The 26,848-nt window shown below is 39.0% G+C and overlaps 4 protein-coding genes and 1 long non-coding RNA gene across 6 annotated transcripts; 2 read left to right on the forward strand and 3 right to left on the reverse strand.

Moving 5' to 3' along the window:
• Nucleotides 1–510: 510 nt before the first annotated feature.
• Nucleotides 511–7,382, reverse strand: LOC133731208 (zinc transporter 1-like). The gene is made up of 4 exons (XM_062158634.1): nt 7,370–7,382; nt 7,183–7,270; nt 741–1,065; nt 511–666 (listed from the first exon to the last, which is right to left on the reverse strand). The coding sequence occupies exons 1-4, from the start codon at nt 7,380–7,382 to the stop codon at nt 511–513; spliced, it is 582 nt and encodes a 193-aa protein (XP_062014618.1).
• LOC133733461 (probable metal-nicotianamine transporter YSL6) lies at nt 2,888–4,349 on the reverse strand. Its single transcript, XM_062161081.1, has 4 exons — nt 4,146–4,349; nt 3,816–3,953; nt 3,391–3,580; nt 2,888–3,289 (listed from the first exon to the last, which is right to left on the reverse strand). Exons 1-4 carry the CDS (start codon nt 4,238–4,240, stop codon nt 3,248–3,250), a joined length of 465 nt encoding a protein of 154 aa, XP_062017065.1. The 5' UTR covers nt 4,241–4,349; the 3' UTR covers nt 2,888–3,247.
• Nucleotides 7,383–9,439: 2,057 nt separating the features above from the next.
• Nucleotides 9,440–10,342, forward strand: LOC133731209 (FAS1 domain-containing protein SELMODRAFT_448915-like). Its single transcript, XM_062158635.1, has one exon. The coding sequence runs from the start codon at nt 9,440–9,442 to the stop codon at nt 10,340–10,342; it is 903 nt and encodes a 300-aa protein (XP_062014619.1).
• A 280-nt stretch (nt 10,343–10,622) lies between these two features.
• On the reverse strand, nt 10,623–16,388 carry LOC133729039 (lysine-specific demethylase JMJ14-like). 2 transcript variants are annotated; one of them, XM_062156516.1, is made up of 13 exons: nt 16,090–16,388; nt 15,804–15,937; nt 15,653–15,697; nt 14,972–15,043; nt 14,749–14,826; nt 14,163–14,645; nt 13,835–14,059; nt 13,542–13,703; nt 13,034–13,399; nt 11,977–12,913; nt 11,773–11,876; nt 11,444–11,638; nt 10,623–11,324 (listed from the first exon to the last, which is right to left on the reverse strand). In XM_062156516.1, the coding sequence occupies exons 3-13, from the start codon at nt 15,692–15,694 to the stop codon at nt 10,980–10,982; spliced, it is 3,009 nt and encodes a 1,002-aa protein (XP_062012500.1). In that variant the 5' UTR covers nt 15,695–15,697; nt 15,804–15,937; nt 16,090–16,388; the 3' UTR covers nt 10,623–10,979. The 2 variants fall into 2 exon arrangements, with proteins under 2 accessions (XP_062012500.1, XP_062012499.1); XM_062156515.1 differs by lacking the exon at nt 15,804–15,937.
• A 1,586-nt stretch (nt 16,389–17,974) lies between these two features.
• Nucleotides 17,975–19,955, forward strand: LOC133727931 (uncharacterized). Its single transcript, XR_009855447.1, has 3 exons — nt 17,975–18,117; nt 18,225–18,365; nt 19,564–19,955. It is a non-coding gene; the product is annotated as an uncharacterized LOC133727931 (long non-coding RNA).
• Nucleotides 19,956–26,848: the final 6,893 nt, after the last annotated feature.

The raw sequence follows: 26,848 nt of genomic DNA on the forward strand, positions 1-26,848 counted from the left end.
GGAATCTCACTGTCCGAACCGCTAGACATCGTGCCACTACAGACCATCCCCTGGGAGGTTGCAATGGGTCGTGCCGGTCGTCCTGAGAGTTCTAGGGCAAGAGAGGATGTTGCCGCTCGTAAAAGGCAGGAGGAGAGGCTAGCGAGCAATAGTACCGCTAGTGGTTCTACTGGTGGGGTGAGAGAGGCTGGCGGGGAAGAGGTTGAGTCAGCCTGGGTTCTCAGCGACGGCACCGCAGTTGATGAGGCGGGAGGAGAGAACCTTTTATAGGTGAGGAGGGAGCTGATCTTCTCCATGTTTTCGATGTGGGACTGATATGCTTCAGTTCCCAATTTCTAGAGCTTCTGATGCTGTCTTGACTCGGCGCGTCAGCGGTGGTCTGGGGGTAAGCCGGGGCTCAAGCAGTAGTCTGCCTGGCTGTGTTCCCGTAGGTCACTCCTTTGGCGGGAGTTGGTACCGCTGGCGGTAGCATAAGCGTGGCTCATTATAGCTAATTATGCTTGCAAATGCCTATGTAAGTACATTACCTGAGCCATGCAACCACCAAGTCCAATGGCCCATGTCCTGAAAAACAGCTAGAAGAGGTCGAATTGTTTCAGCACTTACAGATGCACCCAATGAAATTCCAATATTAACTGAGTGCACCACAATTCCCAACTCCAAAACCTACACCATATGAATCAAAATTTTACACAAAACTAAACAAAAATTATCAAAGCAAACTCATCTGAAGTGCACACCTTTGAAATCACTCTGTGCCGAAGAAGTTGTGATTCAGCCGAATTCGTATCAAGCGAACCATGAGTGGCATGTGTATGAACATGTACGTGCCCCTCATGCTCTCCATTGATCTGATTCTGAGCCTTTTTGAAATAAGAAGTAGCAATTAATATATGGAATCCACCATCAAAGTTCCGATGGCGGTGAAGGGAAACTTCCCCGGTCCATGGATTTTCTTTGAGGCACGGTGACGTCAAGCATTCGAAAGAGTCCGGAAGCATGTGGATGAATCCGGTGGCCAATATGACACCCGCAGCGAAGGCCTTGATGATGAAGAAGATCGATACTACTAGAATTCTGTTAATTTACATCAGTCCAGAACCGATGTAAAACTAAATTCTGACCGATCTCTTAGTGGCTGATGTAAAAGATGCAGACATCAATATAAGCGCGTTTTTAACTGATGTCCCAGACAACGACCAACATCGATTCTAAAACACAAATCTATGTATAATCGTTATAATCATCATAATCTTATATATTAACTATATTTAATTCTTCATATTTTCACATTTTATGCTTAATAAAATATATCTCGAACAGTACCTAAGTGAACATTTAAATCGATTACAATTTCAGAAATGATGTCTAATACTCTCGTAGACATCAGTCTCCAAAAAATTTTGTTTGTTCGTGTCCATTTTTACATGCATCTTGCCGCCTTATTCTCCTGAGAACGATGTATGTACCTTTAGGCAACATCAGTTAATCTATTAAGAATGATGTTTTATGTTACTAGGAACATCGCTTTTCGTTAGTTGAAACGATGTCTAGTAGTTTTATAGACATCATTTCTATTTTTCAAAACCGATGTCCTGTATTTCATGGTAAATCAGTTTACTTTATAACAATTGATTTGTACGTTGACAGTAGATAACGGTTTGGTGTTTAGATATCGATGTGCATTGGTTTTGTGTACATCGATTTTTGGGTGACATTTCGATATGTTCATAATCATGAGACATCAGTTCAGTTTTAAGTACTGATTTGTAATCTCTGAATTGACATCGTTTTCTTTGACATTAGTGTTTTGTTTCCCATTTATATACATCAGTTCATATATATAAGAATGATGTGCAAATAATCATCTAGCTGCTAGTGGTGGGAAAAAATCTAGAAATACATTTCTCATCATCCAAAAATTAGGGCTTTCCATTAATTTTCTCATCTTCATTCAAGATTCTACATAATTCACAAAATAAAACCCCAAAACCTACAAAGGCTAGCCCATAAACATAATAGCAACCAACTATATCAGTTCTACATATATACACCAAACTTTCCTTCAAAGCAAAAACTAGCTAGCCTTACTCAAAAATTTCTTAGTAGCCACAAGTCCTACACCAAACTCTGTATATAATCAGCCACTTCAATGCGCACCTCGTCAATTTGAGCTTGGCTCTATGATTTGCGCGTCTTTACCGCCCACTAGAAATGTATTAAAGAACATATAAGTCACAATGGGGCTAAACAAGCTAATACTTAATTAAACCAAAATGTTCTTCATAATAATGCATATACGTACCTTGGTTGGAAATGAAAGTGTCTCATCCTCTATAATTTCCTTCATGTATCGCATAACATAATAGCCACACTCAACCCCACCCGGTTGTTTAGGTACGCCTTATTTATTCAAAGTATTGAAATAAGAAGGCATATATCGACATAGTAGATGTAATGTACGTATTATCTCAGCTAATTAAACACATGTATAAGCCTTCCGAAAGCGGTTTTACTTTAGGCAGTTTGTCGAACCAGGGCCACATATCCAGAACCAGCAACCCAGTTTGTTATTCTATCCTTGAGAAATACCTCATCCCTCTTTTTTTGTTCCAGGGTTACTTCAGAACTCTCACCATCTGCTAAGCACATAACAACTATTAATCTTCAGCAGAAAACATATTCATTCCCACAAAGAATAACTAGACAATAAATGTAGAGTTCAGAAGATACTGATCAGATAATTTAACCAATGACAGCTGCCTTGAACAATTAACTTGACTCAAGACCTAAAATTAAAATTAGTTTTGGCTCAACTATCAGAACTCAATTTAAGTTCTCTTTATCTATATCTAGCAGAATAAACCACACAGTATGCCTGTGCAGTAAATACATATAGAGTGCTACTCTTAAGTCAAATAATTTACTTTAGCATTCCTAATTACAACAACAATATTAAATGACAATGATGTTTAAGCCAGTTATGCTCTTACTTCACAACTCAATCCAGATTACTAGATAACTACTACAAGCTAAGAAGAGGGGGAAAAAAAAATTCAACACTGAACTAATGCCTTCCGTATATGATTCAATGTGAAGAACTAAAGGGTGTCAAATAAATTATCCATGAATATTAGACATCATATGAATACTCACCCAACTTTTCTTTAACCAAAGGAAGATTGCTCTGTTTACTACTTTTATTGCATATTTCCTTGATAGTAATGGTTATAATCTTGATCAAATTCTATAGACCATCCCCCAAAATAAGGGCAATAGCTATGAAGACCTGTAAACAAACATTACGGATTGAGCCAAACCTCAAATATAATCAAGATTATTGCTATAATGATGGCAGTGTTGCCTCCAACAAAAATGATTCCACAATACCTTATATCCATAAAGACCTTTGAAATCATTGCTACCAAGGTCAGTTGGATACCAGTGCCCAGCATGTTGGGATATGAGAGGCCAAAGGAAACCCCATGATATGATAACCCTAAGAAGTACTGAGCAGTTGACTATGTGAGGGCAAATAAGACCACATCCGACATAAGTAGGACTGAAGTCGAAATAAAACCTGCACATAGCGAAACATGTAAATACGGACAGCTTTACTTCTAATTCATAAACAAAGTCCTTTGTTTCTCATCACCAGCTACCGCCAGTGGCTCCACCAAAGTAGTGTTAGCTACCTCAACTTATAATTAAGTGGGGTGAAAATGGTGTTGCAGGGGGGTGAAGGGAGGGGATGAAAAGGGAAGGGAATTAGACTCAATAAAAGAATCAGACAGAGAAAAAAAGAAGATACTTACGTGTTCTTAAAAAGTGTCAATCCAAGGCTAGGAAAGTTGTCAAACCCACATGAATCTCCAATACCACTGAAGAACCACTTAAAGCAGCTCCAAATTAAACTCATGCTTAGATACTTTCCAAGACATTGCACTTGCTTCCTGCAATAAAAAGAGTACATATATATTCAGTGCAAAAAAAGTATAAAAAAAAAATGATTCATTTTGAACTCAGGCCTCTATTTGAATGAAAACAGATAGAAAAGGCTTAGGATATTAAATCTTTTTTTTTGAAGGGGAAAGAATGACCAGTTTCAGTGGTGGCATTTCATGAAGTTGAGACATAGAGTTTACCCAGCAAGCTCTACACCACTTTTAGTGTGAAAGCTATTGATCAACATTGTTGTGGCAGTCCCACTGGGGTATGTAAGTTTGTAATCCATAACCATAACCTGATTTCAGAAGCATATACAAGTGAGGATGCTTTCAACTACAACGAATGCCAATCATGGTGGCCAACAGGCATGTCAAACTTTAAGAGTCTTAAAAATGGCGCGGCCAATGCCTTACAAAATAGGAGACAACAGTTCCTCTGAAAGGTTAACATAATTACTTAGGTATATAAATTGAACATCTATCACAAACTAAAAAGACATTGCGAAAAGTAAAACCATGGAAGCTAACAAGCAACTAATAGGAACACAGCAACTACAACATAGAAGAACAAAACACCCAACATTGTTGGAAGATTGAACAAACCACAGTGGAAGTAGTTACCTTGCAGCGGAACAAGACTAAAAAGTCCAACCTGGAACGCTGAGCCAAAAACTCCCTGCAATAGTATCACTGATAGTTTGAGTAAGTTTCAAAGTGAGCATCATATTGTCGTCAATTTAGCTTATCTACTTACTGAGTATAAAACCGCAAACAACCATAACTTAGGGTTTAAGGCCCAAGCACTTAAGTCTCTTTCTACAAACCACAACACCACTACAGATTGAATAGCCACAAAGAAGCAATAGTAAAAGACTATAATGAGCTCTACTGGGTATGAAAGTGACTCAAAAATGCATTGCAGAACTCTTATCTGGAATGAGAGAAAGCTCATCAGCATACTACAATATAACAAGATAACTGAACTATTTCATATTTACACTAGTTCTTCTAAACAAAAATTTAAGAGCATACAACAATGTCCGAAATGTCATGCATACAACACACTAAAACCAAATCTTCCATAAAACTAATCTAAAACACATTAACAAGATGAAACAACTGTGATGATCACATTCCAAAACAAGAAAATAACCATGATTCTCAATCTCCATGAAGGTTTCTTCCAATGTATGCTCAATTTTCCTAATAGAATAGAAAAGCAAGCTACAACATTTTACACCAAAGACATAAGAGGAGGGCAAAACCTGAGTATAACTGCAAGTACAAAAGTGAAAGCTGGAATAAGGTTGACATAGCCATGCCAAGAGTAGGAGAGCTGTAATTAATCCCAGCATACCCAATCAACTGAGCTATACACCTGTAAAAACACATTTCAAATCAAACCCACCAAACACAATCCACCACCAACCCCAAAGCTACAATCTTTGATTGAATGTCCAACATGGGATTTCATCATAAATGAAAATATCAACTGACCCAAGTAGACCAAGCAAGAAGAACCAGCAGAGAATAGATAAAGTGATCGGAGGCCGGTCTGTTGATCTGCCAAGAGCACAAAAACAAAGAAAGGAATCAACTTTGTGACACTTGCTACCATCAATTCTCTATTTAAACTGCTTCAATGTTTCTGGGTTTCTAACAGATATAGCCCCGAATACCATCAACTTTTCTCCAAAAAAGATACATCTGTTGAACCAGAAACCATACCTGACATCTTAATCAAGTGCAGAGAAGAGTAGTTGAATATTTTGACCCGAAAATTTCTGTCACAGAAGGCAAATCCACAGCAATGTCTAAAATATGCATGTCACCATGTACTGTCAGAAATGTAAGCAACTGAGTTGGGATTCACATTTAGACATAGTTCCATCTTCATTACACAAAATACAAGTGAAGTGAAGTAACAGACTTTATTACTTAGTAAGACAGAAAAATAAAATATAACCAAACGTGGATAGATCTAAAGCAGCTAAAGTTTTCCCTAAATAATCCGAAACACAGACCCCGATTCCTCACCACTAATCCCTAGATTCATTCTCGTCATTCCCAAATCACCACCTTCCACAGACTCCACTCTCCCTGTTCCCCAACCAAAAACTCTGTTTCGGATTTTCTAAGCAAGCAAAAGGTTCATTGTCATTTTCAGTTCTACTTAAGAAATTTACAAGTAAACAATCAAAATAGCAACATACATGAAAAAAAATTAAAAACGAAAAAACAATCCAACCTTTTTCCAGTACCAAACCAAAGCTTTAGCAAATTTTATTCGTTTCTTAGAAATTAGAACTGACAACTCAAAGCCCAAGCTTCATTCACCAGATGTAGATCCATCAGAAAAAAGAATCTGAATGCATACCATTTCAGCTACTAAAATCTCCAAGTACGATCCACAAATAAGAAACTTAGCTACCTATCCCTCTAATACAGTTTCTCTACAACCGAATGATTCCAAACAAATCCGAAATCGGAAATTGAAAGATCCAGTTCATGATAGACCTTAAAAGAAAAGCGAAGGATAACGAAGCTTACCCTTTCTACCGGCAAGCTTAAGCTTTTCCCTGCAGAAGATCCTATAAACCTTGTCCTTCAACGAGCTCGGCGAAAAGCTTTGGAGGGCGAACTGTGAAGAGTTGAAAAGGGTTTTGGCAGAAGCAAAATCAACTCGAATCCCTCAAGCAGAAGAAATTGAATTTGGGTTTGGCCGGGGGAGGGCGCAGCAGCAGGAGTTGATGAGGACGTCGTCACCGTCGTAGTGGGAAGCGCGTAAGATGACGGACTGGACGGAGTCGATGCCGAAGAAGCCGAGGACGGAGATGAAGGAAGCAATGAGAAGCTCTAGAATGGCGGCGAGTTCGAGTGAGCTTAGGGTCCAGAATGGAGGTGTTTGGGGTGAGTTTAGAATGAAGGAGTCTCGCTAGGGTTTTCTGTTTCAGTTTTGGGGTCGGGCGCAAATTTTTTTCGAAGTGTGAAAGTTTTGAGTTTTAGTACCCGCTTCTTCATTTCACTTAAAAGACTTGGCGCTTTTTGCAAAAATAGGTTCCTGCAAATTTTCGAACAAAACTTTTAACACCGATCATTTTAAGAATCAATGTTAATGATATACATTTAAATTGGTATTTTCATAAAACGATGTTAAATTACTTTTTTACATCGTGGGGAAGTCTGACCGATTTAAAACATGCGATGTAAATGAACAGATTTCTAGTAGATATTCTTCTCCGGTTGCAAAATCGGAATCGTCCCTACAATTGGGATACAAACGCCAATTGCACCGGCCACGAGTATGGAAGCGAAGGTTGGAACTTGGAAGTAGAGATGAAAAGCGGTGTAGTTATATAGGGAGTGTGATCGAAGTTCTTTTTCTCGAGATAGCGTTCCAAAATCCTACTGTCCTTGGTTACAAGCATTAGACATAATATCAATACAGAAAATTAATTAAGCAGTAATTGCCATATTTTTCTTTTTTGATTACGTACAAATGAAAAGAAGCTTGAAAATGAAGAACAAGTATGCAGCTAACGCATTTATATAACCCGATTGTGTAGGCCGTAGGGCGATGAATCGCATGATCAACCTGTTTCTTCTAAATTTGGTGAGGTGGGTGGGGTTTAAACAAAAAAAACAAAAACAAAAGAAGGTGAGAAATGCATGGTTAATTACTTAGAGTGAAGGTGTAACATGTCTCTTACTATTATTTTCATAAAATGTCTCGGCTGTTTTACTGACCAATGTATTAAAATGAGAAAACAAATTTTTTTCTTCACCTTTAGTGGCTTAGTGCATGTGACATTACACTTATCTTTTTTATATATATATATTCTAGAATTTCTAATAGTTTTATGGTAGCCCTTAAACTAGTAAAACTGTAAAAGAGTAAAATTCGTATTAAAAAAAAAAAAAGGGGCCGTGACCACTTACCCAATTTTAGACAAAAAATTGCCCACTTACTCCACCAAGAGTTATTTAACCCCATTTACCCAATCTAACATCTATGGACAATATTGCCCTCATACTCTCTCTCTCTCTCTCGACTCCCATCAACCTCTCTCCTCCCCTTGCTTCTGGAAAGCCCTCGCCGGAATTCAAATCGGACCCACCGGCCACTGTCGTCGGCGATCTCTGAGTCTGCGACCTCCGCTTCTTCTTCCTCGCCTTCCTCCTACTCCAACTCACTGCTTCTTCCTCTTCACCAACTCGTTCTCCCCAGCCAGATTCCGATTCACCATCTCCGTCCTCCGATTCACCTTCACCCTCCAAGATCCGCGACCTCGCCCGCCACGTCAGCGCCAAGGTCTTAGAAGCTAGATCAAAGGCTGGGAGGCTCCGGTGAGGAGGCTGGATCAGAAGCCGGAATGCAGGCGGTTGGGATCGGTGCTGCAGATGACTCCGGTGAAGGGGAGGCGGTGCTGCAGTTACTTATGGGCTGGCGGAGACGAAGGACGATCTGGTGGGTAGGACGTCGGGAATTTTTTTTTTTTTTTTTTTTTAATTTTGATGGTCTACTGGGGGGCAGTAGACACATTATTGGCCCCCAGTAGACTTTGATACGAGGGACAGGGATCACTATAGTGTGGTGTTTTGATAAGTTACATGTTGTTTTCTGTGTATTAAAGTCAAATTATCTGTGAATCCTACAAAAATGTGCATTTTTTGTGGTCTATTGGGAGGCAGTAGAGACATTGGACTTTGTATTGGGGGGCAATAATATGATTATAAATTAATCAATTGTGCCTGTAGTGTATTCATTTTGGTTTTGGGAGTTCATACAATTCACTGGAGGACAATAATATGATTTTTGGGAGGCAATAGTATGATTACTGGGGGGCAGTAATATGATTACTGGGGGGCAGTAATATGATTACTGGGGGGCAATAATATGGTTACTGGATATTATTAGGGGCCGGTCGCCTGATTCTGGTCACCGGTCGTCGGATTTCGGTCACCGGTCGCCGGATTCCGGTCACCGGTCGCCGGCGCCCTGCCACTGGTCACCGGAGGCCGGCAAGGTGGAGGATGACTCCTCCCTCTAAGTGAAAAAGAAGGAGAGGGCAAAAAAGTCCCAACAAAAAATAAAAAAGAATTAATTGGGTAAAGGGGAAATAATCCCTTAGAGTGTTTTGGGTAAATGGGGTTAAAAAACAGTTGGTGGAGCAAGTGGGCAATTTTTAGCCTAAAATCGGGTAAATGATCATTTTCCCAAAAAAAAAAGTAAGAGAGTGAAAGTTAAAAGCCGAAAATACCCTTACAAAGTCCGTGTAATAACCAACTCGCTCTTCTTCCACAAACTTCCAAAGGAATTTCCCGCCAAAAGTTGGTTAGCGCTTCGTAATTCGCAATTCTGTTACAGCATAATATAACCGCCTGGGCAAAACCCTCTCCCTCTTCTTCTTCACTCTCCACTTCTCTCTCCTCTCCAAAGTCCAAACCCAGAAAAAGTTCTCACTCCCAGAAAACCTCAACCCTTCTCTCCCATGGCGCCTCCATCTCTCTTCATTCTCCTCATCGCCGCCTCTCTCACCCTCTTCAATCCATCCTCCTCCGCCGCCGCCTCCGCTTCTCCCCCAACCACCTCACCCCCATCACCGCCACCACAACCACCTCTTCCACCACCTCCATCACCATCGCCACCTCCACCTCCATCACCATCACCACCGCCGCCGTCACCTCCATCATCACCTCCGCCGCCGCGATCAAGAATCTCAAGACCATCACGACTTCCGCCGTCGCCTCCATCCCCACTGCCTCCGCCTCTTCCGGCGGCAAGAGCGACGGGGCAGCAACTCAACAACATCATCGACGCTTTGATCGGCTCAGGCGACTTCGGGAGCTGGGTCAACATCATCACGGCCGCGAATCCGCTCGCCCTTCCACTGAGCGCCACCGTCTTCGTGCCTCAAAACGACGCCGTGTCTCGCGTGCCGGCCGCCGACCCGTTCCTGTTGCCTTACCACGTGGTGCCTCAGCGGCTCACCTTCGCCGACCTCCGCCTCTTCAAGACCAACTCTCGCCTCCCGACTCTCCTTCCCGGAAAGTTCATCGTCGTCACCAGCAATTCCGAGTCCAATTTCACCGTCGACGACTCGACTATCACCCAGCCCGACGTCTACGTCACCGCCAACGTCGTCGTCCACGGCGTCGCTAGGGTTCTTGATTACTCTGTTTACGGCGTCGCAACCGTCGACTCTATGCCGAAGCCAAAGCAGCAGCAGTCGCCAGCGCCGCCATCGCCGCCGAGTCCAGGGCAGCTTCTTCCCGCCGGCGTCAGCATCCCGTCGTGGAAGTCCGGTGCGACAACGCCGTGCCTCTGCGTTCAGTTTCCGGTTGGATTAATGGTGGCTTGTGCAGTTTTGGGGTTGAGGAATTACATTTGGTGAGTGACAAAAAATTGGGGCAAATCTTCAAATTAGGGTTCTTTGTTTTCATTGTCTCAATTCTGGTTTGATATTCAATTCTCTGTAGATAATTGAAGGGTTTTGGTGACCTTTAATTCTTGAACAACATTGGAAAATTAGGGTTGCGTCAATGAATCTCGGCTTTGCTGTAATTGTTACCATTGGAGATTTAGTAGATAATGATTTCTTGGATTTGTTGGAATTGATTTCAATCAGATTATAAAGTGTTCGTGTATGATTTTGTTTGTGATGAACCAAAAAATTTACAGAGTTGCATGTGAAGCATTACATTGAAGACATGACGTAGGATCTTCATTATACAAACTTATTCTTCAATGATTCACAAAATAAGAAGAAAACTATAAGCTAAACTGAGCCTAGAAATGTTAAAACTGAGAGGTTAGTAGTAGAAGAAGAAGGCAATATTGGCCTCATCATCAAAATCAAAACTGTAGAATCCAGTTCATGAGTAAGCCACATTGCAAATATTTTGTGCCCAGCTCAAGACCCAGAATCCCTCCTTTCCCTCTTATGGACTTTTTCGACCGAAGAATAGGGCCTAACGAATGACTATGTTGCTAGCTACCTTGAATGAGAAAGAATGATGGGTTGGGTGCACCTATGACTTCCTGTTATCTACATTTCTCTGCATCTCTTCAATCAATTCTGCGCATGCCACTCTTGCTTCGGCTGACTGACTGGATAACATTCTATGTAATGTCCTCAACTCTTCGGGATTTGGATTCGCCTTCTCTAAGAGTCTTCGTAAAACTAACTGCATCTCATCGATTAAGTGATGACCCTCCACAGATGGTTGATTATGCTCCTTGTTTGTCATGTTTATACCAAATAGCTTTGTCTGCGGCGCTCCTAGAGAGCAACTTGGTACAGATGAATGCTGCTGCGTACACCTGTGATTCCAGTACTCTGTGCATAGATGATCAGGATCAAGGGCCTCAATAGCCTGGAGAAAATGCAATCAGAGTGAGATACTGCATTAATTTTCAATTTTGAGAATGAAGTAAGAACTCTTTTACGCAAACACAGAAACCCACATAGTTATGGATAAAGAAGTTACAATACCTCCATAATAGGTTGGGAGAGAAAGCCAAACATTGCAAACCCGTTAATGCTCTGCAAATACTGTAAAGGGGGCCCTCTTTCATCTAGACTACTCCGTCTACTTATTTCATTGTTTAGTCTATGTAGTACCATCTCCCAGCACTTGTCTGCTGATACATTTGCAAAAGCCTCATCTGGGAATTCTTCTAAACTAACCTGAAAATCACACAAGAATAAAACAATGAAAAAGTGTGCAAGGTAATGAAAGTGTAATGGTGTTTGATGATCATTCATATAGCATAGTGAGTTAGGGAATTATGCCCCTTTCTTTGAGAGAGTGGGAGACACACCTTAAATAGGGGTCCAAGAAGCCCAGCATCGAGAACTTCTGATATATAACTACACAGTTTTGTTGGGTCCAGCACACTGTAGAAATTAACTCGGCTTCTAAACCCTGCAAAAGGAACCCAATCATAAGAAACCACAGAAAAAGAACAAACCATGCAACCAAAATCGAAATTATACAACTTAAAAGCATACTGTAGCTAGCATACCTTTTGGATATATGGCCTGCTTAGTGCACCAATATTTCCCAGCCATGACAGATCCGAAATTCAAAGGCTCAACAACACTCGAACATCTTAATCGATAGCTTTGGTCTCTCAAGGATGCATTCACAGCTAAGGTATCGCCAATCTCAGTTTGTGAAGAACTGATTGGTGGTATGTTTGAAGCAGGACGTGATAAGCCAAGATCAACACCAAACAACTTATTACCCTCGGACGTGCTAGTCTTCTCTTGATTGGACATTGATGTGGATGTCTCTTCCTCAACTGTACTAGCCTTATTATCACAGCCGTCAGATACGTCAATTATCTTGCTTTCATGTTCATCAGACATACAATTGAGATTCAAATCAAAACTACAATCATGCTCCACCTTTGCTTCAGCATTCACGGCCAAAGTTTGATCTTCATTATGACCATCCTGTGATCCTGACTGAACTACTGCAGAAGAAACAGGACTAGAGGAACTGCAAGATCCATTCATGTTAACCTTATCTTCTGAAACTGCGCAAGCAGGCAAAATTTCCATTGGATCGCAAGACTTGGAATCTTGATCCAGCTTAGGCTTCTTAGCAGCGCACTTACGAGTGTAGTCTATAGAAACTACTCCAGAATCCTTAGATGCCCATACGTGAATGGCATCCAACTCCCCTTCCAATGCTTTAACCAGCAAATTTAATTCCTCAATACTGTAGCGGAGAAGGACATATCTCTGAGTCATTTCACATGAACAGAAATGCTTTGCATGTTTAAGACATGAAAATCGGTCAGGAGAGCAGTTGCAGCTGGCAGCAGATAAGTGTAAGTCATAGGAGCAAGAAAAGCATTCTCTCTCAGTGTTTGAATCAAATTCTCTTTCCATCTTTTGCGACTTCCAACAAATTGGAAGACGATCCAGTCTTTCCTCCTCCATCTCCACTCGTCTCTGTTTATGTCAGATACAAATAAAAGAAGTTATTAGTTCTCTACCCATAAGAGCACACATGCAGCTACTTGTATGCTACACTGGAGAAAGAAAAAAGGGAGAGGGAGGGAAAGGTTTTACCTTAACTGCTTTGGTGAGCACACCATCTTTGCCACAAACTCTTTGCCAGCTCCGGTTGGTAATAAATTTTGTTCCGAGTGATATTTCCCCGAGGACCTGCACGGCTTCCAGAGCTGACCCCAGTAACAATTTGTCGTGTGACAGTGATGTCTTGCGACACTGCTTACTGTAAAGCTCGACTGCGGTTTGGCCATGTTGCAACCAGTCAACAGGGGCGACATTTACTGCCTCAGCACAATTGAAGCCACAATTAAATCCAGAATGATATGCCCTCGGAAAGGTAAGAACAAACTCCCCAGAATGTTGGATAGCTCGATGCACAGGTACACCCTCAGACTTTAAAACTGAAGGAGATAGCTGAGTGACCTGAAAAAGAATGACAGTCATAATCTTAGTGCCTTAGCCAAACATATAAAATTATAAAAGCAAAGTTGAAGTGATATAGAGAACTGTGCAAGAGTTGATTGAAAAATACAAAAGACGTGGGAAATAAAGATCTTCTTTGTACCAGTTCATTGAGTAAATCAGGTTGTTCCTCGAACAAATCCGGCAAATGCTTTCTCATTGCTTGTTCCAAAGAGGTAGCATGGCTTCCGGGCACTCCATACCATACCTTTGGGTCACCGAAGTGTAGATAATTTAGGGAATAGAGGTGGTGGTCCTCAACATGCTGTTACAAACAAGAAACAAAGACCAAATAAGCATATCAGTAATCCCCAATGTTATCTCTGTTTAACACACAAGAAAGAACAAGAAAGATTTTGATAGACATGCTTCAACCATCGTGTAAAAAACACATACCCAACAAAACGAAGAAAAGCACATCCCAACATAGAGCCATGGGACTAGAACTCCCGAGATATCGCTTTCCTCAAAACATAGTACAGAACCAGGCAAGCGAGGCAAGTTATTTAGATTCCAGCCTGACATTGCATAATGATCTGACTCACTCCTAGTTACCACAGACGATGCCTTGGGAAACCCACTTCCAAATACTCCTGTTTCCAAGTCAGCTCCATAGTAAACCTGAAAATGAGAACAGGAAAAGGCATCCACCATTAACAAACATGAGCCTACAAGTCATAATCACAAATGCAGTTAAATGCATTGGAAGACCGTAGCTACATACCTCAACCTCGTCTGTTGGTTGCTCTACTATGCGCCAGTATTCACCTTCAATATCCTCCACAGAGGGTTCCCATCTTTTGTTGTTAGTTCCACCAGAATTTGAACCCTCCTCACATTCATGTGTTCCAAAGTAACTTTCCTTGAAAGTAGAGGCTTGTCTCTGAAACTCTGCAAAAGTAAAGTCTGATCCTGACTGGAACCCAAACTTCTCATCGGTCTCAGAAGCAGCATTAGCTTCTGCACGTCTCCTTGAGTGTCTTCTTCGTTTTCGCTTCCGACCTCTAGTTTTCTTTTTCATGGACTCTCTATTTTGAAGCAAGTCAACTTGCTGAACACGAGTAGAGAATTTAGCATTTTCCCACATGTCTTTCTCTTTAAGAGGGCAAGGAGGGATCCAGGAACGTGGAGGGACAATCCGACAAATACCATAAGATTCAGCCTGTGGCCAAATCTTTGCTATGTAACCAAGTGTATTTTCGAACTCCTAACACAAGAGGATAACAAGTAATTGAATTAGCAGATTATTACACACTATACAAAAACTTTCAAAAGAAATGATACTAACAGAACAGAAACTGAATGAATACCTCGGCAGTTGGATAAAATACAGGTGCATCATCAATGACAGGCCGGCATGCTTCATCTGGATCCCATCTAGCTGATATCTGGAAAACGCAAGTAATAACTCTGTTATATCATGAAGATAGAAAAGAAAAACTCTACAACAATGAAGCTATGGCTAATCACTACTGATAACAACATTCAATTACTGTAAAGAACACAATGAATAACATGTAAAATGTTGCCTACCTTTCGACTTACAGGACTGCCAGAGCACTCAACTGTGTTATCACTTCTCTGGTTGTTGTTAGAAGAATGAACCTGCAAAGCAGTTTTGTTAGAGTTAAAATCCTGGATGGCCTAAATTTTAATTTTGACATGTTGTCAGCTTAAACAAACATAATACATACGAATATTCTCCAAAGATTCTACTTCAAGTTATTCAGCTACGGACAACTTAATACGAGAGAGAACAGCACAAAAAGAAGGCACAGAAAAACAAAAACAAGTGAATGGTGATCATGCAAAAACAGGTGAAGGAATATTATAAAAGAAGCGGTATTCAGCAATCAAGTTTCATTTAAAACAGATACTAGATGCAAATCATGATGTGCTACAGGGAGTGCCCCAGAACTCCATTGACACTCCCAATATCACGCGATTTGGGAATAGCATGTTGAAATTTACCCTACCAAACCGGCAAACATAGTAAATGTACGAAAGTAAAATTTTAAAGAAACATGCATAACCAAGCATGCACCATAGACAACAGATAAGAAACAGATAACACGGATCTGACATCTTGCAGATCAATGAAACATACAATGGTTTACAAAACACACAGCATCTTTAACACCCAGTATTGGCAATCACCATGATCAAATCACATAAACAGATCACAGAAACAACATTAGGGATTAGAAATCCAACCTCTTTTGCCTGAGATTCTGCTGCAAAACTCGTCCCTTCCATTGCCTGCAAAAACAAAATCAATAAAATCTCAATCAAAATCAAAACCAAAAAATTCCCCACTTCTTGATAACCCAACAATCCAAAACCAAAGAATCCAATTCCTCTGTACCTAATTCACCAAAGCACACAGGGCATTCCCCAGAAACAAAGTTCCCTACTTTCAGATACCCAACAATCAGAATTGCATGTATCCCTAACCAAGCCCCAATCTTTTCACCCCTCTGGTAAATAATTCTACAGGCCCTATTAAAAAACAATTGACTTGGTAAACGAAATTAGGAAGAGACTAACAAAGTGAAAAGGAATTGAACAAGTCTTAACAACAACAATGAGGACATGGAAACCAGACAAAAACCCAAAACACGTTTAAATATGGAAAAACTAAAAGGGTGTACCTTTAAGAATAAGAACACGCCCAAGATTCCAGGTAAGGATGGTGATGACTTGTTATGTAGGTTATTGTATACTTCTATGCAAACCCTTTGTATCAGTTTTTATTGCTTCTTTTTTCTATTCACAATAAAAATCTTTGTATTTCTGATGTTATTTATTCTGGGTAACGAAATAAATGGGAAGTTGAATTTAAAAAAACAAAAAAAAAGAATCGGGTGGGATTAGAAATCCAGCTTGAACGAGGAAGTTGGATCTAATAACTCTTATATGGAATGAGGAAAATTAATTAATTAAATATTTTTGAAGACGGTTTCTAATTTAATTTAATTTAATTAAAAAAAAAAGAGAGAGATATTAATTTAGAAAGAGAGAGACGGTCAACGCGCTGGAAGGCTCCCGCAGTATTAACGGAAACGGTGAGACGAGTACTACAACCGCACAAAGCTATAAGGTGGGGCCCGCGTGAATGACACAATGACACAGCACACACAAGTACACAGCATCTTCTTTGGAACTGCAAGTACACCAAATCTATGGCTTTTATCTTTTTTCTTTAGAAAAAAAAAAAGAAAAGTGCACCAAGCCTTGGAGATTTGTGCTAGTTTTTTATTTTGGATTGGTTTTTTTTATTTTTTATTTTTGGGTTGAAGTGATTTGGATAATGTCCAAATTTTTTTTTTTTTTTTTTCTTGCTTGGGTTGCAAAGTTATTGTGGTTGTTTAAATTTGGATAATTGTGAATCTATAGGTTTTTTGAAATCGTTTCGGTGTGATTTGGTTGTCTGATGTGGAGGTCGGACATGCGAGCAATGGCGTAGCACTGGCGGGGGCCACCGTCTAACGTCTCTTTGAGGATTTCATCGGCCGTTATACACATTTTTAATGCAGTTTCTATTTTTAAATTGAATTTTTTTTGTAAATTAATGTTTTTTAAATTTTGAATAGACATGGTGATTACAGCTAAGATTAGAAGTGGTTTCAGATGACAAAAGGTTGAATTATTTTCAACTACTTCTTCGAAAGACGTTGAGATATGGGCCCGTATTTATGGGATATTAACACTTACCGTGAGGCGACAAATTGATGTATTTAGTCCAAATTTTATCTCATCTTTTTTTCCAATATCAATAGTGTGAATCTAAACTTTTGAAACAGTATTGATGTAATTTGGTCTATTTATCATTTAGGTCAGAGATGAAAGTAATAATGTAGCACAAGACAAGGACTCTTTGAAGGATTTTTATTTTTTGGGAGTACAAGTATGCAAAAACAAAACTTTTGCGATTTTCCTAATAAATTTGGTCATCTGTCATTTACGTCGGACATGAAAAGTAATGTAGCACGACTGAGCACGAGTTTTGTCCAAAATTCAACAACTATTGAAATTTTTTTTTTCTTCTGAGTACAAGTATGCAAAGTTGCAAACACAAAATTTTTGCGATTTTCCTCTAATCAAGCTTTTCATCGAGTACCACTCAACTTGTCCATTAATTTTCTTTTTCTTCTTATAAGAAACGACGACCTTGAAGAGAGACTACCTAAGTGGTTTGACAAAAAAAAAAAAGGTGCGACTATTACCACTCTAATAATTTCTTTGTTCACCTTGTAAATATATTTTAACCCAAATTTTTCACTTTTATCCTTAAAATTAAGAAAATAATAATAAAACAAACTTAAAAATTCAAAAAATAAAAATTCAAGAAAGAAGATATTATACTATATATTAAAGTTGGGTTTCCAGTTACTGTTACTAAGCCGTTTTGTATCGGCTCGAGCCGAGCCGTCATTTTGGAATGGCGATTTTGTCCCCATGTTAGATTTTTCTACAACTCTGCCATTCTCCTATTTCTCCCTTCCTCGAAATTTTTCCTCTCTCTTAAGCTTCCTCCTAAACGGCTAAACCGTATTTTTCTGCTCTCTCTCTCTCTCCCACTCTCCTCACTCTGAAACTGTACGAATCTTTCAAATTTCAATTGGTTTATGAAGAAAGCCCAGAAGCTACAACTTGAAGGCACCAATCAAAGAACACAGGTTTGGCCCCTTCTTTCTTTGTCTATAACTCTTCAAAGCTTTCATTGTTCATTCTTCCTTCATAAACCTTTTTAGCTGAAACACGAATTTGTGGTAAACTTGAAAAGGGATCTCTTTTAGTCGGTGTACGTATGTGAAGAACTCTTGAATCTCCCGTCATAGACACGTACAATAATTGGAGATAATTACATATCGGCATCATCTGAAGCACCGGGGCATCTCATAGAATTCCAATCCTCCTTCAAAAGGTTAGAATTTTCCTCCCATGACCCATGTATTATTAATGTTTAAGTGGGTATAACATGATTATGAAATTTGATAATAAAATTTTAGTTGAAGGGATAAAAGATAAAGTTAAATCTTGATGGGTTATGGTTTATTCATGATTAACTGCTACCATAGATCGATTGTCTATTTTATTTGATTTCTCAAGCAAGACGAAGAACTGTTGGGTGGCCTCTCATAAAGTTAATATATTTGCATATATAAGCATCACTATTCCTGCTAGGAGATATTTTCTCTCTCACCCTAGCTCTCTACGGCGCCCTTGCCTCCTCTTCTCCTAGCTTTCTTCTCTATGTCTCTCACCCTCAACCCTCACTCATCCACATGGCCTCCATTGATGTTATCACCGCTACCTGTGCTGCCTCCCTTGCACTTGCAGAGGGAGGTAGTGCTCCTGATCTGGGGAGAATTGGTGGCGGCCCTGTTCGTTGGTCTTCCAAATCTTTTCTGATTGGGAAGCCTCTGACCTGCCGACCGGTCAACCCTACGGCCTTCAAGGCTCACCTCCTTTGTACCTGGATGTATGTCACTCTGGTGATGTTGAAGAAGAAGTCGGGCAAGCTACTTGGGAATAGGAACAAGCATCATCGCCCTAGTAAGAAGCTGGATGTCGCTGCTTTACGACTCTCTTACCCTGCAGTTACGGGTATTGATCCCAGCCCTAGCGACAAGGGCAAGGGAAAGCTTTAGGCTTTTCCAGGTTTCCTTGCCTAATACTAGAAGTTGAGTCTTCTACTACTTTCATCTTAGTTTCTCTAGTTGTACACCAATTGAGGTCTCTAGGCGGCTAGGTTACTACTCCATGGGAAGTTGGTAGGGAGGATTTTCTTTCTTGTGGTTAGGCTCAATAAGTGAGCGAATGTGTTAACAGTGAGGGTCACATGTCCTTTGTCTGGTAGCTTATACCATTTATGATTTTGGTGGAAGACAGCATTTGATGTACGTGCCTTCTGGCCATGGATAAATGAATGAAGTTATCTATTTTCTAAAAAAAAAAAGCATCACTATTGCTGGGGCCGAGTTGCCTCCTAGCTCCTATAGATATATTTGTGTTTGGCTTTAAACTTCTCTGTGTTCTATTATATGAGATGTTTAATTTATTTTATTAGTGTTGATGTTTCTTATAATAATATAGTTGTTTTAATGAATACTACTTTTCAGGGTCTGTGAATCTTTCCCAGTATTATTAGCCTTTGATGAAGATGTTGTTGATCTCGACTTACTGAATGAGCTAGGAGATATACAAAGATTAGCCTTTTCTACTTTCCAGAGGATGGATCAGGAGATTCCTCAATGATCATGAAATTGTTCCACAGATCATAGGGCTTTCTATGGGAAGTCAAGTAGAACATTAACTGATACGACTCTTCTAAAACTTCTAACTTTGTTACTATTGGTATTAAGGTGTGAGTGTGAAGTGAGAGAGCCAGTAATCTAGGAGTGAAGGAGAATACTTAATCTGTGAATTTTTTCTATTGGATCCTTTTTGTAATGAAACTGTGAACTTCATTTGATTTATGTTAGTTGTTAGTTTCGTTAAAAAAAAAAAAAAACAAACAAACTGTTGTACGACTTGAATGCAATTATGCTACCCGCAGCAAAGTGCGGGACCTGTAACTAGTATATATTAAAGCGTGGCAGCACAACATCGCCACCACAGCCACCAACTCTATCTGTTTTACCATTTTCATGTCCATTGCCATAGCCCTTTTTTTTTTATTTGCATCTTCTAGCTTAATCTAAGGTCTTAATTCTTTGTCCTCCTATGTTAACTGCGTTCTCCGTCATTGTAACCACTGTTTCAATAGAGAAAGTAACAGAAAAGAGGATGAAGTGAACTAAAAGATTCTGGAGGAAGGAGAGAGAGAGAGAGAGAGAGAGAGAGAGAGAGAGAGTGTGTGTGATGTATTGCGCAATTTTTATTTTTCCTTTTCAGTTTGGCTTTTTTTTTATTTTTCAGTTTTTTTTTTTTTAAGAGGTTGAGAACCCATCATAACTGAGAGACTCAGCTCCAATTTTATAGCTTTATAATTCCTAATGAATTTATTAAGGGTAAAATTGGAAATATCATGGTTAAAAATTATTTGTAGGGTGAACTAAGAAGACAGTAATGTGGCAATAGCTGCAACAAAAAAAAAACAAACAAACAAACAAAATATTTTTTTACGTACTATTTCTAAGCATGTCTATCACTGCAAAAACACAAAACTTGTAAGGAAATTGAGCAAATAAGTAGAATAGCAAGCCCATATCTAAAATATTAGTTGTATATTACGATTACTATGCTTTCATTCGAATTTTGAATGACTTATTTGAATAATCAATTTAAGGATCAATGAGAGATGTCACATTCTCTAAGACTTCTTCTTCATAGCAGTTGCACAAAGATGGGGAACCTATTCTCTTTCATAGGGATAAACAAGCTCCACACGTACTCCACAAATAACACGAAGTTGTACCTATCTCTCTTCCACCCAACTAGGCAATACACAATTAAGGCTTAGCACTTAATATCAATTCAAGGATTAATTCCACATCCCCAACCTCAAGTTGATGAAAATGTGGGTATGTTAGTTTCTTCCAGTGTCTCGAATATACTAAACCAGCAAATATGAATCTAATAATAGCATAGACTCCAAGAATTCATCTCCCTCACTATCGATATGTAAATCCGTAACTAGCTTAAATTAGTTTTGCATGCCTCCAATTTCTATATTACATTTGATGAGTTTATACTTTATAGACACAAGTGGGGTTATAGAAAGGGGTTATGTGTATTGTTTCAACTGTCTCTTCATAAATGTTACAGTAGGATTGCATGATAAAATTTAAAGTTTGAAGGTGATGGTAGATCATGACTTATTGACCGAATTTTCGAGTTAATAGAATCTAAAGTATAAATTTTTCGTTTTACTAGCTGGAGTCGATCACCATACATGGTAAATGATCAGAACCACCACAGTGCCCCCGACATATAAGATAACATATGGATGAAAAAATTAGCATATATAATACGTGCGTAGATGAAATCATCAACTGGTCTAATAGAACTTGTAAGCATTTTAAGCCATTGATTTCATACATTCTAAAATTAAAATTGAATAGGTCACTAATTTTTTTTATTGGGGGCAATAATAGTCTCTGGCATCATATTCGGTGACTCATGAGATCTCTGACGATTTTTTGGGGGACATCCGGAAACTTCCGGTGAGGTTTCCGGCGAAATCCGGTGATCAGAGTCTCGCAACCGGTAGCTAAAGTCCGGCAACCTCCAGTTAAGTCTCCGATGACTTCTCTCTCTCTATGTGACAAATGGTCCCAAAAATAAATAAAAAACAACAAATTTATTTGGTTATTAGGAAACAAAATCATTTATCTTATGGGTAATTGGAAATCCATAAGTTGGGTTGAGCAAAAGTGGGAAAAAATTTCCCAAAATTTGAGTATTTGGACAATTTTGCAAGCTTGATACCCAACCATACATCTACCCATCAATTACCACCAAGTGTGCACTAATGTACTCTCTTAAATATTTCAATCATAATTTGTAATTAGTTTCCTCCTATAGTTTTTTTTTTTTTTCTTGAAGTAAGGGTTGGTGCGGCTGTCCTCAAGTTTTGATTAATGAAATGCAGAATACATGGGAGGGGACATGGTGCCTAAATCCCGGATTACAATAAGCATTAAGAGAACTTCTTGAGATAATAACAAGAGTCTTAACTAAAAAGTAATATATTCTAGCAAGCACCAACTAGCGAAAAATGTTCTACTGGCTACTCCATTCATTTTACAATTGAGGTGACATACTGGAAAGATTAACTCTATCACGAAGAAGCATCATGACAAATAGCACAGCTTTCCCACTATATTGCCACCGGAATATAAGTTCGATGACACATAGTTTCGCCTTGCCACTAAGAGGCTGCGACCATTTAACCAAGCAAGGAACTCGTTGCCTACATAGAGCAGACACATTACTGCCACTAGGAGATTGCAACCATTTGCAATTTCAAAGAACTCACCGCCTACCTAGAGCAAACAAGACACACTAAGTGCACAGATTGGGACGACCCCCATATCTCCAAACCATAAGGTGGTTGGGACTTATTGAAAACGATAAATAAGTTACATCTAAAATAGTAAAGTAAAAGAATACTAAAAACAGAGCAGCCCAGATTGGGTCAAATCCTGAACCCAAGCCCAAGATCCGTCCAAAAAAGAAGGTCACCCTAGGCCCAAAACCATTCTATCCTCATCCCCACCATCTCACCACCACCCACACCAGGCTACAGACGTCGTCGGTTCCTCATGATCACTGCCATCGCAGCACCACCAACAAACCCAAACCTCCTGTCTGAACTAAGCTGACGACAACGCCTGCAATCAACCAATCTACACATATCAAATCAACCACCCTGCCTGCAATCAACCAAGATCTGTCTCTGATCCCAATCTCACCCCACCTATCCCATGGCCGAGACCTCGAGCCCCCTCCCGCGCTGCTAAACCATCGATCCCGAAACTAGTCCTAGCCCACCGCACGACCTCCCTTCCCCATTCTTCAGACGGACTTCAGACACTAAGTCCCACCACAGTCCAATGGAGCAGCCAAGAGACACTGACAAACACGTCCCATCTGACGACGACACCACTAGGATGTGCCGCCAGACGGAAAAGAAAAATTCGGCTAAGGCTACAAGCGCGTGGATTTTTGATCCAGTTTTCTCCTATATCTAATTTGATTTAGTTTAACAAATATGGATCTAGAACAGTTCATCAATTCATCTCCTTCACCAAAACATGTATGGATTTAACTAAAACAATGCTGCAATCAAAAGCCATTAGTCTATCTTTTTGAATAGCTGATATCGAATTTTTAATGAGTTATGAACTTATGATTGCTTATTGCCCATACTAACTATATGCCCACACTTAATCACGCAGAGTATGCCAAGCCTCACACTAATTCTCACAGAACTGATATGAGGTTTGCATGGTTCGAATTTCTAACTAACATCTATGGCAATGTTCAATTTGGGTGATGTGTGCGTGGTATGGACCAATGAACATATATAGTGTGGATCATAAAAGGACGATGATTCATGGAATGCAAAATCACACTAAGAAAATGACCTCAAACTCTGAATGAGTTATATGTAAAATGACATCTATGAAAATAAAAAAAGTTGCACATCCTAACATTGCAACACTTGATTAAGCAAGTCGTAACTCGACCACTCGTAGAGACTTGGACGACAAAATTTAATTAGTTTATTAATCAATGGAACATATTAACAAGCTCAAATAAATAAAATCTATTATGAAAGTAAAGTTTTAACTGATAGCTATGTATAATTAAGTTGTATACCTAATTTTTATTAGCCGGGTGACAGTGGCATGAAGAAGTCATTGAAATGAAAACCTATTAAAGATTCCAAAGTTGGGGATATTGTGTGGAGGTGAAAAATTTTAAACGAGTCAAATGCAAAAATGATCCACTACTAATTAACAATAGGTGATATCATGTGGGATTCCAAAGTTAATTGTGTGGATGCGTGACAATTGTATAACATTAATTACTACTATAGCTATTTTACGATTGAGAGAATGATCGGGTTTCTAACTTTCTAAAGATTTTGACAACTCGCATTAGAAGTCAACTTAGCCAAGTGCTTCTCTAACTCCACATGATGTAGTGATTTTCACAAGTATTACAAACATTCTATTATTATGATAATAGCCTGATTTTCACAAGTTTTACAAACATTCTATTATTTCTACTAATTAGTAGAAATAAAAGGTGTAGCAATTGGTATGTTGATAATAAAGCCTCTCAACTTGATGTGTCAATAAATCGTAAGGCATATGATCAGTCTAACCTTGTTTGATTTTGAATGACTTCTTTGCATTCAAAACAATCTATATAGTTCTTAAGGTAGTAGTTTATTCCAATATCTCATATGATATTTTACTTTAATTGTAATCTAAATATCATAATTCTAATACGCAGAATGATTCATCTTCTTCACCGAAATGCATAATTTTATAGCTAACGAAATAAACAACTTTGCATTCCCTTGATTTCTTTAAGTGGTAGAAACCTATATGTTAGTGATGATACTAGCCTGTTGTCATTTCATCTGTATGTTTACAATTATTCATGCAGAGCATGACCCATAATAATTTTCACAAAGGCATTATGAACATACGAGCTTGTAGCTCGTATTGCCCATATTCGACGTACTAATCTAGATTTGATTTTGCAACCGTACTCAAATTGCAGGGGTACAATTTAGAGAAATATTTCACCACTAGTCGAACTCGATCAGATTGTAGAGGTCTGATTTCAGAAACAATACAACGCTTCAAGCAAACACCATTAGCCCGTCTTTAATTTTTAAATTGCTGAAATTGAACTAGTCCATGCATATCACACACGTACAGCATGCCCACCTCATACTAATTCTAACAGAAATGGAATGACATTTTTGCATGCTTCAAATTTCTAATGTGATGTTTTGTCAAAAAAAAAAAAATCTAATGTGATGTGAGTTCCGTGTAAGCCTGAAATAATTACATAAGGATCAGAAGAAGCATGTAGTGCCTTAATTAAACTTGAAGATGCATTCAACCCCTGCTTGTAGTATTAAATTTTAAATATGCAATGAAATGTGGGGTTAAAATTCATCTAACTTTTTTTAATTGGGGGAATCCACAAGCATACAGAAAAATCCCATCGGAAAACTTTCAATTATATGGGCTTGTTTCACTTGGCGAGATTTTTTTTTTTTTTTTTGAAGACGCGCGTTTGGAACCCAACTTAAGTGAGAGGCTCAGTCCCATGCTCGAATATTATTAATAATAGAAGGATGATTGTACGACAAGAGGAAAATATGAGAAAATCTCAGCAAGTCAAATCAATTATGATATATTAAACAAAATTTAACTCAATAAATCACATAGTTACGTAATTATGTGATTACATATTACATGTGCATTATTATTACCGTAACTACTTTAAGTACAACTAAGATAATATAAGTTCTATTTAAAAACTTCAATTTATCTAAAACTCTAACTCAATTCCACAACCGTCGTTGCATTTTTCAAGTGCCACAAACATATTATTATAGAAAAGGCATTGGAGTGTTGTTGTGCTGCATTTGACTAAGCGTGTCAATATGATGTGTCGTGATTCCGACTAAGTCAATAATAAAGTTTGTAATTTTGTATGATCATTTAACTTAAGTTGAATTGACCTAAATATCTTGCCAAATACAGTCATACAGTCATTAATTTGCAATCTAATAGTTTATTCCAATCTCTCATATAGAATTACTTCAATTAGAAATATGAATATGCCTATGCATAAAGTCCAACCGCTCATCTCTTACCAAATATGTATCATTTTTTCAATTAACAAGATAAACAACACTGCAATCCATTTTCTTGGATTTGACGGGATTTATGTTATGATTGCTAACTCATTGTCATTTTATTTGTATGTCGAACAATTTATCACGCAGAAGATGCCTCATACTAATTTACACCAAGCTGGTGTGAAGTCAGGGGCGGAGCCACATGGGGACCCAGTGGGTCCCGTGCCCCACTCAGTTTTATATATTTTTTAAATTTCTGTACATGAAAAAGATGATAAATAGCTTGGAGTTCATAATAAACCCTAGCCAGTCGACTTGGTGTGGTGGCAAAGCATGTATGGTTTTTGCAGACGGTCCCAGGTTCGAAACTTGCATGCTTGGAAGTTATGTTTTTTCAATTGTTTTCTTTTCTTTTTGAGAACATTAACACAGTTTAGTTAAGAATATATTATGTCTCTATAATGAAAAATTATCTAATATCTAAAGCTATAAATTTTATTCATAAAGTATATAATTTTAAGAAAAATATTAATCTTACCGTAATTTTATTTTAATTTATTATCTTTAATTAAAGTTTTGGTACTGTTTCTGGTGGCTTTCTCCGGGTACCTCACACAGAATGCTATACCGTCTGGGGTACCGATGCACCTCCTAAATCCTGTACCAAGAACACACGCTTAGAGGGGTAAACCGTACCGGACGGTTTACACCTCTCCGATGCCTGAGTGAGAAGCTAATATAGGTGTACAGTAAGTAAATAGTAGACAAAGGAGTTATTACCCGTAAAAGGTGGTTGTGCTAATGCCTTTATACTCGAGCATGTGAAGGAAGTCTCCCCCATCTTCGATGTGGGACACTAGTTGTTCTTCTGATGCCATATCAGTCCTGTGTGTAAATAATTGGGCTGTGCTGGCCTTGCCCAGGGTCCTGGGTGCCCGGGGTGGCATCCCCAATGAGCCCCGCCATGGTGGGTCGTGAACCCGGCCCATGGCATAGTACATAGGAGTACCGATGGGCCCAGCAGATAGTGCCAAACTTAGTTGAGACTTCCCTAGTATGTACAAGTC

Source organism: Rosa rugosa, chromosome 2 (genome assembly GCF_958449725.1).
Source record: "Rosa rugosa chromosome 2, drRosRugo1.1, whole genome shotgun sequence".
Taxonomy (NCBI): domain Eukaryota; kingdom Viridiplantae; phylum Streptophyta; class Magnoliopsida; order Rosales; family Rosaceae; genus Rosa; species Rosa rugosa.

What these genes read in the sequence shown, in the direction of transcription:
- LOC133729039 (XM_062156515.1), bottom strand. Translation starts at nt 15,694, where the DNA reads ATGGAAGGGACGAGTTTTGCAGCAGAATCTCAGGCAAAAGAG. An exon ending in GCAGTCCTGTAAGTCGAAAG is followed by an intron (nt 14,827 to 14,971) that starts GTAGGCAACATT and finishes TGCGTTTTCCAG; the next exon opens with ATATCAGCTAGATGGGATCC. An exon ending in CTGATTTACTCAATGAACTG is followed by an intron (nt 13,400 to 13,541) that starts GTACAAAGAAGA and finishes ATTCTTTTTCAG; the next exon opens with GTCACTCAGCTATCTCCTTC.
- LOC133733461 (XM_062161081.1), bottom strand. Translation starts at nt 4,240, where the DNA reads ATGGTTATGGATTACAAACTTACATACCCCAGTGGGACTGCCACAACA. An exon ending in AGTGGTGTAGAGCTTGCTGG is followed by an intron (nt 3,954 to 4,145) that starts GTAAACTCTATG and finishes TTTTTATTGCAG; the next exon opens with GAAGCAAGTGCAATGTCTTG. An exon ending in AAGGTCTTTATGGATATAAG is followed by an intron (nt 3,290 to 3,390) that starts GTATTGTGGAAT and finishes GTTTGTTTACAG; the next exon opens with GTCTTCATAGCTATTGCCCT.
- LOC133731209 (XM_062158635.1), top strand. Translation starts at nt 9,440, where the DNA reads ATGGCGCCTCCATCTCTCTTCATTCTCCTCATCGCCGCCTCTCTCACC.
- LOC133731208 (XM_062158634.1), bottom strand. An exon ending in CCGATTTTGCAACCGGAGAA is followed by an intron (nt 1,066 to 7,182) that starts GAATATCTACTA and finishes AATTCTAGTAGT; the next exon opens with ATCGATCTTCTTCATCATCA. An exon ending in GGCACAGAGTGATTTCAAAG is followed by an intron (nt 667 to 740) that starts GTGTGCACTTCA and finishes CATATGGTGTAG; the next exon opens with GTTTTGGAGTTGGGAATTGT.